We start from the raw sequence: 15,819 nt of genomic DNA, 5'->3' as shown, positions 1-15,819 counted from the left end.
CACATTATAATGTAGCTGCACAAGATATTGGTGAGGCCACTTTTGGAATACTGCATTCAATTCTGGTCTGCCTGCTATAGAAAAAATGTTGTTAAACTTGAAAGGGTGCAGAAAAAATTTGTAAAGCAAGTTATGCATATTCTTCAGAGAAATATCTTTCACTTATGAGAGTCCAGATAGTTTAAGCATCATTTAGACAGAGCATAGAATCTGTCTCATAGAATGAGACAGGTTCATAGAATCCCTAATAGCATGGAAGCAGGCCATCGAGTCCACACCAACCCTCCAAAAAGCATCCCACCCAGAACCCACTCACTCTATCCTAACCCTAACCACATTTCCCATGGCTAACCCTGGACACTATAGCCAATTCACCTAACCTGCACATCTTTGGGCTGAGGGAAGAAACTGGAGCACATGGTGGGAACACACACAGACACAGGGAGAATGTGATAATTCCACACAGACAGTCCCCCAAGGGTGGAATCAAAATCAGGTCCCTGCTGCTGTGAGGCAGCGGTACTAACCACTAACCATGATGCTCATCTTTTACATGGTTGGAAGGTTTGAACTATAGGGAGAGGCTGAATAGGCTGGGATTGTTTTCTCTGGAGCGAGAGAGGCTGAGGGGTGACCTTGTAGAGATTTATAAAATCATAAGGGGCATGGATAGAATAAATAGCCAATGACTTTCTCCCCAGGACATGGGATCCAATACTGGGTGGTACAGGTTTAAAGTGAGAGGGGAATGATATAAAAGGGACCTGAGGGGCAATTTTTTCACACAGAGGGTGGTATGTGTATAGAATGAGCTGCCAGAGGACGTGGTAGAGGCTGGTACAATTACAACATTTAAAAGGCATTTGGATGGGTATACAAATAGGAAGGGTTTGAAGGATATGGGACAAATGCTGATAAATGGGACTAAATTAATTTAGGATATCAGCATGGATGAGTTGGACTGAAGGGTCTGTTTCTGTGCTGTCCAACTCTATGACTCTTAAATGCATCAAGACTGTTACTCATGCAACATCATACTACTTCATTGTTTCCCTGTGACAAAATCAGTACTGTACCCCAAGCAGTAAGCTTTAACAGTATAGCTGGCATCCACCGAGGTGCTGGGTGTGATAGATTATACACACATTGAAATGGCTCTCTCAATGCAGAATGCAGCAGAGTTCATCAATAGAAAGATTCCATACATGAGAGATCTATGATCAAAGGTAGCACATCTCAAAAGTCTGCGTGACATATCCCTGAAGCTGTCATGATGCTCACATCTTCAGAACTCTCGTATGACTGGTTCAGATGCCTTACAAGAATTGTTGCTGGGTGATTAGGGCTACCCTCTGTGACCATGACTGATGATTTCATTACACTACTCCCTTCGTGAGGCTGAGTGTGGAAACAATGCAGCGCATTCTTCAACCAGGGCCCTGACAGAGCAGACAGCAGGCCAGCTAAAATGAGATTCGGATGTTTGGATTGGTCTGGGCATCCTTGCAGTAAACTGTGGACAGAAAGTGTTGCATTATCCAATCATATTATCCCCATCACAACTGGAGCTGACAACGAGAGGATGTGATGGACTTTGGCACGCTGGGAGAGTGGTAGCAGTCTTGCAAAGAGAAAGGTGAGGACATTGAGCAGGAAGATCATCACTTTCAGCCTGATAGACTGTAGCAGTGTCAGATGCAACAATTTAGACACTTGGTTCCAGACAATGAGAGCAGTGATAATTTATTGACTAGATTTATTGCCACTTGAAAAGCAAGCAATCCATTTTTGTTCTGAGAGGCACCTTCTATTTGTCTGTCATTCTGCTGTTGCTGAATAAAAGTGAATGTTTTGAACTGTTTGAAGGCTTCACATTACAGGATGGTCCCACATAGACTGTGTGATTGAATAGGTAACTGCAGTTGTGTAAGGTGGGTAAGGTAATTGAATAGGGTGGCAGTTTGGTGAAGTGGTTGATACATTGCTAGGACAGTTGGGTGGCATGTGACAGGGTGGTAGGTTGCCAGCTGTGGTAAATGATTTTAAGTAGGTTGAGTCAACATCGAGGATCTCAGATGTACATGGATAGCTTTCCAATCTGTCACTGCAGCATAAAAATGGTATTGGGAATTGCGAATCAATTTTAAAATCCACCCTTTTTTCAGAGCCATAGATTGCAACGAAAATCACATTTCACTGTGTTTCCATCTAATCCATTCAGCTGGCAAACTGAAAATCTAAGCCATTTTTTCACAGCTTTCAGATTAATTTGTAATTAATTTAATTTTAGTAAAATATGTTTTTAATTCCCTTCCCCAACTATTATCCATCAATCATAGCAGCAGCAGAAAGTAACTGTTCCTGAAAAAGCATTCAATAGCATGAACTTCAGTTGGATGTCCAATCAATAATCTGTTGTTTAGATTTTAAACAAAATTTCACAATATTTTATGTAATAAAGCAAATAATAAAATGGCATAACACTCGAGATCCCATTTAATTATGTTAGCTACTCTGTCTGCGGAAGGTACAGCAAAAAACGTTATCCAGGAATAACTTGCTAACTCTGTACATTGATCCTGGTTTATGACTCATTAGGGTGGTGAAACAGCAAGGTGCAATTTACTTGATTCAGTGCAAGCAGTAATTGCCATCCACTTAGCTTCCACTTCTGAGTGCTGCCATCAAGAGTAAGTGGAGGGAGGTTAAAAAGTGTCTTGCAGAGTTGTCAAAAGAGATATGTCAATTCTTTTCATGGATGCTACTGTTTGATACAATTCCACTTTGAGAATTAATTTTGCTGCTTCAAATTCTTTGACTCCACAGACCTTTCCGCTCCATTTCCAAAAGTATTTTCCAGAAATACTTTCTTACAAAGACAATTTGAGGTTGTCTCTATATATTTTGAGTGGAACATCAGCTGTCTGCTATCACTATGCAATGTGATAATATTGGATAACTCATTTCCTGAGTTCCATGTAAAATCTGTAATGGTGATTTATTTCATTTGCATAAGCTTCCAAAGAAAATTTCTATTTATTGCTTTATGCAAGAGTGTGGTATAAGAAAATAAGTCACTGTTGTTCTTCAGGCAAGTTTGCGGTAATGGAATTGATCTGCTTCAGGCTGTGTTAGACCACACACATTCTCCTATGCTTTCTCTGCCTAGAAAGCTTAGCGTTCAGCATTAGCATAGCTATCGATCAACTGGCATATTACTGCTGCCCAATACTCCCCTCTTCATGGAATGTTTTCTACACACTTCATGAAACCCTTGCCTAGTAGATCCTTTCTGACTGATATCTTCTTCAAGCCAATATCTCCCAAAGACCTATTTCTGACCCATTAGCTGTCTCTCACTCATTATTATACAGTTACCATCATTTCGTTTTTAATGTTAGATGGGTAATTTTGGTAACAGGAATAGTGCTTTTGTTCCAACATACTTTTAATTTTTGACTGAATGCTACGGCTTCATCTGACCAAACATGTCTTCTTTCTCCAGAAACATCAATATTCTTGAGATTCAAACTATTGCCTACCAATATGCCAGCTAGCATTCAGCTAACTGAGGAAATGGTATTTTAAGAACAAGATCTCATACCTGAGTCTAAGGACACTACTTACCAAGCATTGCTTTTTAGTAACTAAGAATCCCTACAGTGCAGAAGCAGGCCATTTGAATCTGCATGAATCCTCTGAAGAGTATCGCACCCAGATCCAGCACCCATCCCTGTAACCACCATAGCCAACCCACCCAATCTGTACTCCCCTGGACACTTTATCTTGGCCAATCCACCAACGTGCACATCTTTGGACTGTGGGAGGAAACCAGAGCACCCAGAGGAAACCCACACAGACCTGGGGAGAATTGCAAACTCCACACAGACAGTTGACAAAGGGTGGAATCGAACCCAGGTCCCTGGTGCTATAAAGCAGCAGTGCAAACCACTGAGCCACTGAACCACCATGCCACCCCTTTGGAGGCTCTGACAATCTACAGCAGGCACTTAAATACTGAAGAAGTACCATCAGTCTTACCTTCTGTCATATTTCTATCATTTGGAAATTTGAACTTTAAAGTTGAGTTGTGTGTGTGTTTAGGTCTCAATTCCGTGAAATATTTGAAAAAATTTTCAATTTTGTGAATGATGAATTCAAACCTCATTTCCAAGGAAGCAGGAGCTATGTGACTTGATAAACTATCAGGGAAGATTAATTGATGAAATGTTTACAACATTGAACTTATTTAACATGCAGAAAGACAGACCAGATCAACAATCATATTTCAATTGAAAAGAATAATCATATCACAGAACAGCAGGTTAGTTTGTGGCAGTCCAAGCTTTCAGAGCTGGAAAGAAGCTTTGAAACTGTTTTAGCACTTTAATCAAGGAGGTCATTTCTTAAAATTCAGTTATCATAATGCGCTGAGCAATGGTTAGAATAAAGATGGCGCATTGTCCGTTCTGTTATTTCAATAGTTTGATTTCAAATACTATATGCCATAGTCACATGAAGTGAACATTATTGTGGTTCTGTTCGCCGAGCTGGGAATTTGTCTTGCAAACGTTTCGTCCCCTGTCTAGGTGACATCCTCAGTGCTTGGGAGCCTCCTGTGAAGTGCTTCTGTGCTGTTTCCTCCGGCATTTATAGTGGCCTGTCTCTGCCGCTTCCGGTTGTCAGTTCGAGCTGTCCGCTGCAGTGACCGGTATATTGCCATGGCACTCATCCACAGACTATCAACAAACACATCGACCTGGACCCAATATACCGGCCACTACAGCGGACAGCTCAAACTGACAACCAGAAGCGGCAGAGACAGGCCACTATAAATGCCGGAGGAAACAGCACAGAAGCGCTTCACAGGAGGCTCCCAAGCACTGAGGATGTCACCTAGATAGGGGACGAAACGTTTGCAAGACAAATTCCCAGCTCGGCGAACAGAACCACAACAATGAGCACTCGATTTACAAATCTTCTCCCAAACTTTGAAGTGAACATTATATTTTGGGACAAATTTTGTTTCTATCTTTTAGTTTTCTGATAAATAATGTATTTTTTGGAATTAAAGTCATATATAATAAGTTTTTAAGTACTAATACTTACTGTAATTGTAGACTTTCCAGCGTATTTTCCATATCTTAAGAACAAAGGCTTTGTAATTTTCTTCTGAGCCACGATCTGTAAGATATGAAATCACATCACTAAACTGAATTCATAGGAAAACTCCCATCAAAGGTTTATTTTGAGCTTCCTTAACTGGTGGGATAGACTATATCCTTTTGGTTATTTTAAACTATGGTTTGAAAGAATAACAATTGATCTAGTAAAGTTACACAACTAACTCCCTTTAGTTACTATGCATTAAGATTAATTACAGTTGCACCAATCCAGGTGTATAATTAGGGTTTCCAGCGTGTAAAACTTGTACAAGGTTTCAGTTTCACAAGGGTTAGGACTGACAATGCAGTGAACTCACAACACAGTTATCTCTGTTCAATTTCCTTTCAGTCATATTTTGTTCCATTTAGTCAAACTATTGGAATAGCCATGGTGATCAGAGTTAGCATTTAACAGGGGGGAAAGATGATCTGATCTTGCGTGACCTCTTTCTGTACTTCCAGACATTGAGTAACTTCTGCTTGTGCTGTAATTGAGCATCAGTTATTACATCAGTTATTACTGCAACATGTTATAATGGTTAATGTTAGTTTAACCCTGTAGGAAACACTTTAACTGCAGATTTTACCTTTAAATCTAGAATAAGTATTTTTTAAAACTGCTGTACTTCAATTATCCTATTGGGAAGCAAGCTGAAACATCTTTTGTTTGTTTGTAAAGAGATAGAAGACTTCCAGCTTGATAGGTCCTGAAGTTTAAGTAGAAGAAAAGCTAAACCTGCCCTTTGGCTACTTAAGTGAGGAGGTCTGTATTCATGTAAATTTAATGTGGCTGGTCATCCAAATGATTAATGATCCAGGGCTGTCTCATTTTCAGTGAAGATTCTTTTATAAGCAGTTATTGGTGCTGACCACTGTGCACTCAAGGCAATGTGATATGGTGAAATATGCTTATGAGTTACAACAATGTGATTCTTATGTTAGCTCCTGTAACAGATGTATGAGACATGGGACATGCAGCACTGAAAATTTCAATGAGCTTTTATTACAGCTCCTGGTGTTTACCCAATGTATATTACAATCACAGGCACGAGTGTGCGTGGGTTCCTGTTAAGCAATTTAGCTGCACTGCAACATGCTTCCCTCAGCATATCATGCTGCAAAATGACGCAGTTCAGTAAGATGGAAGCTGAGGCCTCTATATGAGTAGGTCACATGCTGTAATACAGTAATGGTATCATGACCATCTCCCTTAGAGATATATTTCATATCTGCTGTGAGATGTAAAGCAACAGGAACATCACACCATCTGTAACATTTTAGTAACTACATGCACCTCAAACATTACGCACATGAATTACTTAATGGAACAAAGGGAAACCCTTGCATCAAATGAAGAATTATATTTAAACAAAATGACCGTACATTTCATAAGAAAATGATAGCTGGAGTTAAAGACATGGTCTTAAATTTACTAACATTATTCAATTTCCACCAAACCAATCCATAGAGGATCTTGTTAGTCTAACCCATCTAGAACGACAGGATCAGATTAGCTCAGGTATCCATTTTATACCGCACAGGCTAATATTCTCCACCAACTTCAGTACAAAGTAAAACAGGCATTACAAACCAGATCAGTTTCTCTCAAGGCAAGTTAAATTGAATGACAAATCCTGGCTAATGAAAACAATTTACACTAAAAATATACAACTGCAGTAAAATCAATAGCATTTCACATTTTTCAAGTAATATTATTTGGATAGAAATAAATATATCTTTAAATTCCTACTGTTTCATTTTTCAAAGAATGCATCATGCACCACCACCGACAAATCATATCTTATTTCATAAAAGATTCTTTTTAAATAGCTCTGTATGAAACCAGTTGGTCGCCACTTTAATTTGCTTAATTCAGCTGGAGACATTCCGTTTAGGGCAACAGATTTTGAAAAAATATCTTTTCTACATTTCTTCATCACCATTTGAAGTTCAAGTCAGCAGGCAGGTGTACCAAGCATCAAAGATCTTTATTAAATAACTCGCTTTGTTAGTTTATTGACAATCAGGGGCCAGAAGGGACTTTTATAGATGTTTGATTCCGTGCCAAACATCACTTTAGAGACTGGGTTAAAGAAAATATTATTACATACGGTTAGAAAAAAACCTGAGGTAGTTTTAATTACCTTGGAACATGGACTGTTTACTTAAGCAATACTTCATGCTTCCTTTGTTTTTATTATTAATTTTAGCTAATAAAATAATTAGGCCAATATGTTTAAGTGGCACACAAAAGATATTGCATGTACATTAAGTGGTGCAGTACCAAAGAAAAGTAAAACATTGACATTTTTGGATGGTTTCTGGATGAAACTAATTTTAAAATCATTTTTAGCTAATGCAACACATCATTGATACACGCAGAAGAGCAGGTTTCAGTTGATATCTTATAAAGACATACAAGGCGTTAAGTATAGACCCAAGCTGTAGATCTCTTTTATTGGTAGCTGAGTGCAGGTGCCCCCTTGCTTTGACAGAAGTTTGTAATAAGTATTAGATCAATTTTTATTTATTAAACACTAATATTAAACTTTGAAGCTCTCCAATACTGGAGTTAACAGAAATTTTTACAGCATTGACTAATCTATTTTCTCATCATTAAAATTGTTGATTTAATATGATAGGGAAAGAAAGAATAAAATATCAACTAGCCCAGTAATTATTAGAACTGATAAGAAAATAGTGTTTATTCTAGTACTTACCTGTCCCAGAGTGCACTCTACACCACCCAGAAAGTCATCATCACGAGTACCAATACTGCAGTGGCCATGGATATCATATACTTCAAATCGAAGCTTCTGAACCTCCTCAAAATAATAATCCACATTGAAAACTTTGGAAAAGACTGGATGCAGGTTGCTCTTTATAACTTCAGTCCGGTCAACCTGCAAAGCAGAACAATTTTATGGGTTCATTACAGTCTTATTGATGACTGTTTGGAATATCAGATGTAGCAAGTTCCAATGTTCACCTTACATTGGATAACTGGACTTTGTTTCTAGAATATAGGGCAGCTTAATAAATCAGACATTTTTGTTCAGAACTGCATAGATCAAGACATGGTTCCAGTATGGTAGATGAACAGAACAGCTCTAATATTTTACACAGTAAAATGCTAGCCTGCTGCTCAAAAACGATCAACAGTTCCCACAGCCTGTTTACTGCCTATAACTTTAAAAGAATCTTAACAAAATCATCAGATGAAGAATGATGTAATCTGTATTTGAATTTGTAATAAATGGAGCAAAAGTCAAGACTTATAGCTGGGAAGGGAGCGCTTAAGCAGAGCTAGGCAGATGAATGAAGGATCAATTTTAATCAGTTGAATCCATTCACTTCTGTTCTATTCAGAGCCAATGAGCTTAGAATCATCAAAGACTGGGTTTTGTTCTACTTTAATTAATTACCAGTTATTTTGCAAAAAATGTCTCCAGCCCTATAATGCCATAAAGGTCATTCCATTTTTTTTAATTTTTAATCAAGACTGGAGAGCTTTGGTTTTGGTTTTGGTTTTGGAATTCGAGAAATGCTCAAATGGATCATGCTGCGGTGTTTCTCCTCGCAGCTTACAAACAGAAGCTGAAGCATGAGGACCCAGTATAGAAAGTAGTGCGGTGTTGGTCTGAGGCAATGGAGGGCTTCTACAGAACTGCTTAGAGTCGGTGGATTGGGCCATATTCAAGGACTGAACAGCCAACCTAAAACAACTATGCAACAACTGTCACACACTTCATTAGTAAGTGACATTGCATGCCAAAGAAGTTAATCTGATTGTTTGCCAACAGGAAGCCATGAGACAACTGGGAGATCCACTCCCTACTGAAGCCCAGATCTGAGGCATTTAAGACAGGTGACATTGACCTATACAGGAATTAAGTATGATTTTTGCAAGGCCATTAGAGACACCAAGAGGCAATACCAAATTAAGTTTGAGACTCAGACAACCACACAGACACCTGTTGTTTGTGGCAAGACCTACCATAACAGGCTACAAAACAAACTCAAACAGAATCGCAAGGAACAATATAGCCCTAACCAATGAGCTCAATGCATTCTATGCTCACTTTAAACAGAAGGTCAATGAAACAATGTCACCTGTCCCATCAACCCTGGATGCACCTGCACTCACAGTCACCACCGCAGACGTTAGATTGACCTTCTTGAGAGTGAACCTGTAGCCATGCACTCAGATCCTGTGCAGACCAGCTCACAAGGATAATCACATGCATCTTGAACCTCTCCTTGCTTTGGTCTGAAGTCCCCACTTGCTTCAAGAAAACCACCATCATCCTGGTGTCAAAGAAAACTCATGTAGCGTGCCTCAATGACAGCTGCCTAGTACTCTGACCTCCATAATTATGAAGTGCTTCAGGAGGTTAGTCATGTCTCATGTCAAATCCAGCCTCCCAGATTGCCTTGATTCTTTTCAATTCAGCTACTGATGCAAGAGGTCCAAACCACTGTTTCCCTGGCCCTACACTCATCCCTGTAATATCTGCATAACAAGAATATATATGTCAGGCTCCTACTTTTTGACTACAGCTCCATCAAACAACGACAAGATAGAATACAGGAAAGAGATTGAATGTTTAGTCGCATGGTGTAAAGACAACAATCTCTCCATCAATGTCAATAAAATGAAGGGAGCTGGTCATTGGCTTCAGGAAGCAGAGTGGAGAGCACGCCCCTGACTGAAACAATGATGTTGAAGTGGAAATCGTCAACAGCATCAAGTTCCTGGGAATGATGATCACCAACAATCTGTCCTGGTCCACCCACATCACCGCGATGGTCAAGAAAGCACAACAACATCTCTACATCCTCAGGAGGTGAAGGAAATTCAGCATGTCTTCAAGGACTCTAACCAATTTTTATAGATACACCACAGAAAGCATCCTATCTGGATGCATCACAGTGCAGTTTGGCAACTGCTCTTCCCAAGACAGCAAGAAACTGCTGCCTCAGGAAAGCACCAGCGTAATCAAAGACTCCTCCACTCCAGTTATAATCTTTTCCATCCTCCTCCATCAGGCAGAAGATATAAAACTTTGATTCATGTATGAATAGATTGAAGAACAGCTTCCTCCCTGCTGTTATCAGACTTTTGAATGGACCTGTCAAACGCTATTCTGATCCCTCTCTCAGCAGCTTCTCTGCAGCTATAACATTGTATTCTGCACTCTGGTTGAATGGTACAATCTGCCTGCAGAGCACTCAAAACAACATTTTTCACTGTATCTCAGTACATGTGACAATAATAAATGATGTAATCAATGTATCAAAACTCAGGATTACTTACTGTCTTATTAAATTTTAAGATGGATAGTTTATCTTGCTTTTTAAAAAAATTCAGTGACTGTCTGGGAAATTCCTTTGTGGATTACACCCAGCCTCAGTAGCTGACCCTAGAATGTCACATCTACAACAATGTCAAGGAATTTTTTAAAAAACCACTTCAGGCAAGAGAAAAAAAAATGCAACAATCAGCACCATGTGCTTTGGAGCAAATCTCCTGGTGGTGAACATAATGTAATAGAATGGACATAACCATAGAAAATAATCTGGCAAAAAAACATGATTGTGTTGTCACCTTAGAACCAACTATACTCTGGTGATGATGATTTGGACTGGTTGTTGGACTAGTGTGTACAAAGTTAAAAATCACACAACACAAGTCCAACAGGTTTAATTGGAAGCACTAGCTTTCGGAGCGCCGCTCCTTCATCGGGTGGTTGTGGAGGACACAATTGTAAGACACAGAATTTATAGCAAAAGTTTACAGTGCGATGTAACTGAAATTATACAATGAAAAATACCTTGATTGTTTGTTGAGTCTTTCATCTCTTCGAATACCACGATAGTTTCACTTCTGTCATGTGTAAATCACAAAACTTTTTTTTTAAAAGTTACATTCTCAGGTTAACTGTAACAATTGGTATTAGCCAGATATTATGTTGACGGTGTTAGCCCCCTGTGTTCACTGTTTGTGCCATAATGTTTAGACTGATTCTAATCTAAAAAGTGAGATAACAGAGTCTTACATGAATACATGCAGTTTTTGAGCAAAGTACAATGTAACTCTGCAAGTACAAATTCACCTCACAAAATATATATGAAGTCAGGTCTCCTGGTTGAGGGGTAGGGACCACAAGAACCTGTAATCAAACTTATATAAAAGTCCAGAGGTTACTGGAATTTTCCTTGACTTAATTGGAGAATGAATTAAAGGACAATTATTCCAACCATTGTAAATTATTATTAATTTAAAAAGATATGAAACTTTCTAAAAGATTCAAGTGAAAAGAATGCTAATCTTCAGATTCTTTCATAAACATTAAAAAAAGATCAGAATAAAAAGTCTGCAAGACAACCTTTCATAAACAAGAAAGTTCAGGAAAAACTGTTTCTTTGCTGTACTACTATCACATCTTAGGGTTTGTAGAGACTTTGTCTATGAAGTAGATTATGAAGAGGTTTTTCATTCTGCCTGACTGATTGAAGAAACAAATTGAGATTTGAGTCTACAAAGAATTGGGAGAACAATCAGAGCTAAATCTTTGCAAGTGTCAGAATTCTCAGGCAATGAGATAACAAATATGATGCTTAGAGGCTGCATGCTCAGTAAGGTCCAAGTGTCTATGTGGGTCACGCAACTTATTTGCAAGCAGAACTTCAAGGGTAGGGTTGTAACTGTTTCAGAAGGTGTTTCTCAAAGAATATTAATTAAGCAGCTGGCCATAGGGAGGCCCCTCAGGTTTAGAGTTGCAGGACTCAAAATCTTAGCACAGGAATTGGAAAGGAGGAGAGGTGCAATGTCTCCCAGGGATACAGGAGGCTCTCCAGGCAGAGATAGCAAATGGTATAGCCATTTGGATAGCCATGTGGACCAATGCAAGGATTCTGGTCTAGAAGACATTGCTGTAGATTTAATAAACTCCATACAGTAACTAATGTCTTCATATGTATCAGCTGTGCTTCAGTCGATAAAACATTCACCTCTAAATTTAATCCCACTTTCTGATTTCTACATAACAATCAAGACTGACAATCTGCTGCAGTACTGAGGGAGTGCAACACAATTGGATGAGTCATCTTTCCAGTAAGATGTTAAATCAATGTCCCACATGTCTACTTACATGTATATGAAAGATCCATCTCTCTATTTTGAAGAAAAAGACCATGTTCTGGCAATATTTATCCCTCAACTAATGTCATAAAACCAATGGTCTGGTCACTTCCAAATTGCTGCTTGTGGGAATTTGCTGAGTGAAAATTAACAACTGCATTTCCCACATTACTAACATCACATCAGCCAGAGTATTGTGTAAGTTGTTAGTACTACATTATAACAGAGATGTGAACGCATTTGAGAGAGTGCCAAAGTGATTTACAAGTATGGTTCCAGGGATGAAAAATTTCAGTTACGACAATAGAGTGAAGGAGTTGGGACTGTCCTCCTTGGAGAGAAGAAGGCTGAGAAGTGAACTAAGATTTTCAAAAATCATGAGTGAGCTGGATAGAATAGATAAGGAGAAGCTGTTCCTGCTTGTAAAGGAATCAATAAACAGAGCACACAGACTTAAAAGGATTTTGAAAAAACAAAGGTCTGAAATGCACTGCCTGGAAGTGTGGTGCAGGCAGATACAATTGAAGCATTTGTGAGGGTACTGGATGATTACTCGCACAGTAACCAGGAAAATGCAGGGGATTGGCAGGAGGTAATGATGTTCATTTGAAAAGCCAGTGCAGACATAGTGGTCCAGATGGCCTCTTTCTGTGGCATAACATTTTGCAATCATGTGACTATGCTTCAAAATGTCTCTATGGCTATAGAGTGCTTTGAAACATTTGGTGGCTGTGAATATATTATTACAAGCTCTGGCTGAGTGTGAAAGAATGGAGAGAGCTGAAAAGCACACTGGAGAAAACTAGTCAATACTCATTGACTGATTAAACTATTATAGAGGCAGACTTTTGCAGGACATCATTAGAACCTTCTTCCTTCAGATTATGCAGTAACATCATCTGACACCACTGTTAGACATCGACACTGTTGTGTGTGAGGACATTGTAGTCAGTGTTGACCAAAAAACATGGAGGACATGTCAAAGTGTGCAAAACGTGGTCAAGTGGGTTCTGATCCCACATCCAGACACACTCCAAGGATGGAGAGTTGGCCGTTTCTGTACCTTAGTGGCCGTCAAAGGTGATAGCTTGGTTTGTATGGTAATGATCCTCCTTCTTTTGGTTCTTATCCAAGCCAGTCTCTGTGATTCCTAAGCAAAGATTTGCAGAGGAGTTTGAACAGAGCATATAATCTCTTTCATGTTAGGAGCTCCAAATGAATCAGATCATTGTGTAACGGTGTGGACCTATAACGAAGTAACACAAGATCGATGTTACTGTTTTTCTTTAATTGGTCCTTGACCAAACAAATCTTCCTATCATTGGCCGTGAGAACTGAGGGGAACTGGTAATGCGTACAAAATTGTACAAATCAGTGAAGTGTTTAACAGTCATTAGCAAACTGCAGGCCTTTGTCTGAGGTGACTACCACAGGAATGTCATGTGTGGCAAATATCTCTGAGCATTGTGATTACAGCCATTGAGGTAGGGCTGTCTAATCACTTGACCTTCAGCCATTGGGAATATGAATTGACAACACTAAGATGGGTTTTACCTGGAAGATGAACAGATCCATCCCCAGCATTCCCAACAACACAATGAGAGTGATAGCACCATCACAGGCACTTTGTTTTCTGCCTATGTTAGCACACGTTGGACAATTGGAGACTATGTCTCCAATGGACTTCAATATATCAGACTGCCAGAGGGTGTTGCTTGGTATTTGGTAATTCCCAAGTGAACCTGGTGGAACATTGCAGAATGTCCAGCCTCATGACCCTGGGAGTAAGAATGCAGTTGTAATAGACCAGCAAGTCATCCAGAAGGCTATGACGATGATATTGCTTGAAGTACATTAGTAATGATATATGCAGGCCATCCTATGACACGGCAATCTCACATTTGTGAGGATTCAACATAGTATCCTGAGTTGAACAAATGTCATCCATTTTATGAGCGGTCACTGGAAAAAACATGATCAACAGCAGCATGATAGCTCAGTGATTTAGTACTGCTGCCTCACAGTGCCATAGACCCGGGCTCAATCCCAGCTATGGGTTACTGTCAGTGCAGGGTTTGCACATTGTAGTCATGTCAGCCAGGATTTCCTCCCACAGTCCAAAGTTGTCCGGGTTTGGTGAATTGCAGAGGTACAAGGATAAGATAGGAGGGGGTTGGGTCTGGATGGAATGCTGTTTGGAGGGTCAGTGTGAACTCGATGGGCTGAATGACCTGCTTCCACACTGTAGGGATTCTATAATTCTATGAACAAAACTGCATAGAACACCATATCCTGAATAAAAGAGTAATCATTTTGTGCAGGTTTCCCCACAGGAATATGGAACAAAACATTAGGATCTGAACTCTCCCATGGACATACTCCGTGTTGGCATCAAACTGTAGAAGATAGAATTGGAACCTTTGGATTTGAGCTGGAATTTTGGCAGCTCCATGGTGTTATGAAGGTCATTAATGGCTTATGATCCATCTGGAGTTTGAATTTGAGATCCAAGCTCTAATTACAGAAGCTCTAATTTCACAGATCCAGGTGGCTCTCTCAATGGACTTGTGGCACAGCTCTGTATCTGTCAGTGCCCTGAAGGAAAGGTGGACAGGACATTTGGAGCTATCACACTGGACATGGAACAAACCAGCTCTTAGAACAATGCAGATGCTTCAGTTGCCACAATAATGGCAGGTCTGGGTCACCATATGCCAGGATTTAGGTTGACACAGGTATTTTCATCAGTGGATACCTTGGAGTACACTTCTCACACCACCACCCAGTTGTGTAAAGGTGGCACAGATATAGAGGGAGCCGTTTAGCTTGGGTACAGACACCATGCCAGACCACCGTCAAGTGGACTGGGTGCCAGTATTGATATCATTGCCTGTTGTAGCATGGCTTCTTTTAAACTTTTTCAGAGAAATGTGAAAACTTGCTTGACATGAGTAGACAGTGATATAGTGAGTTATTTGCAGCTTCCAAGTCATGTGAGTAGTTTCAGAAGTTCCCTCTGGAACTTGTCTGCTTTGGGGGAAGGTAGTTGAGATCGTGCAGATAGATGAAGGTGGGGTGATGGTGATAGTTCAGGGAGGAGGGTGGAGCAGATAAATGAGAAGGAAGACGGACAGGTAGAACAAGTCAAGAGGGCGCTGCCAAGTTGGAAGGTTGGTTCTGGGATAAGGTAGGGGGAGGGAAGATGAGGTAACTGGTGAAATCCACATTGATCCCATGTGGCTTGGTGGTGATGCTGTGTTTGCTTGCCATAATGGAAACATAAAACAGTGGTGGGTATCACACTGTCCCACAGCTCAGCTTACTTACTGATGCTCTAAGATCTCTCCCATATCGACAGACATCTGGCACCTAATGCAAATCATTACCAAAAGAATAAAGATTTTCTGGGTATCCTGCTGAATTTAGTCCAGTCTGTGGCAGCACTGCTATGAAAGTTCATGTAGAAATCAAGCTCTTTAAAGTTTGCTACATATTTAGCAATTTCTGCAC

General features: G+C 39.8%; 1 protein-coding gene across 2 annotated transcripts in view; it reads right to left on the bottom strand.

Moving 5' to 3' along the window:
• The window catches only part of cpne7 (copine VII), a 156,002-nt gene that overhangs the window by 79,287 nt on the left and 60,896 nt on the right, over window positions 1–15,819 (bottom strand). For both annotated transcript variants that reach the window (XM_072596088.1, XM_072596089.1), the window contains exons 3-4: window positions 7,886–8,068; window positions 5,110–5,184 (exon numbers count right to left, since the gene is read on the bottom strand). In XM_072596088.1, the coding sequence (XP_072452189.1) occupies window positions 5,110–5,184; window positions 7,886–8,068 (258 nt within the window). The remainder of the gene's footprint in view (window positions 1–5,109; window positions 5,185–7,885; window positions 8,069–15,819) is intronic.

The sequence above is a fragment of the Chiloscyllium punctatum genome, chromosome 26, assembly GCF_047496795.1.
Source record: "Chiloscyllium punctatum isolate Juve2018m chromosome 26, sChiPun1.3, whole genome shotgun sequence".
Classification (NCBI taxonomy): Eukaryota; Metazoa; Chordata; class Chondrichthyes; order Orectolobiformes; family Hemiscylliidae; genus Chiloscyllium; species Chiloscyllium punctatum.
This window is presented reverse-complemented; position numbering and strand designations above follow the sequence as displayed.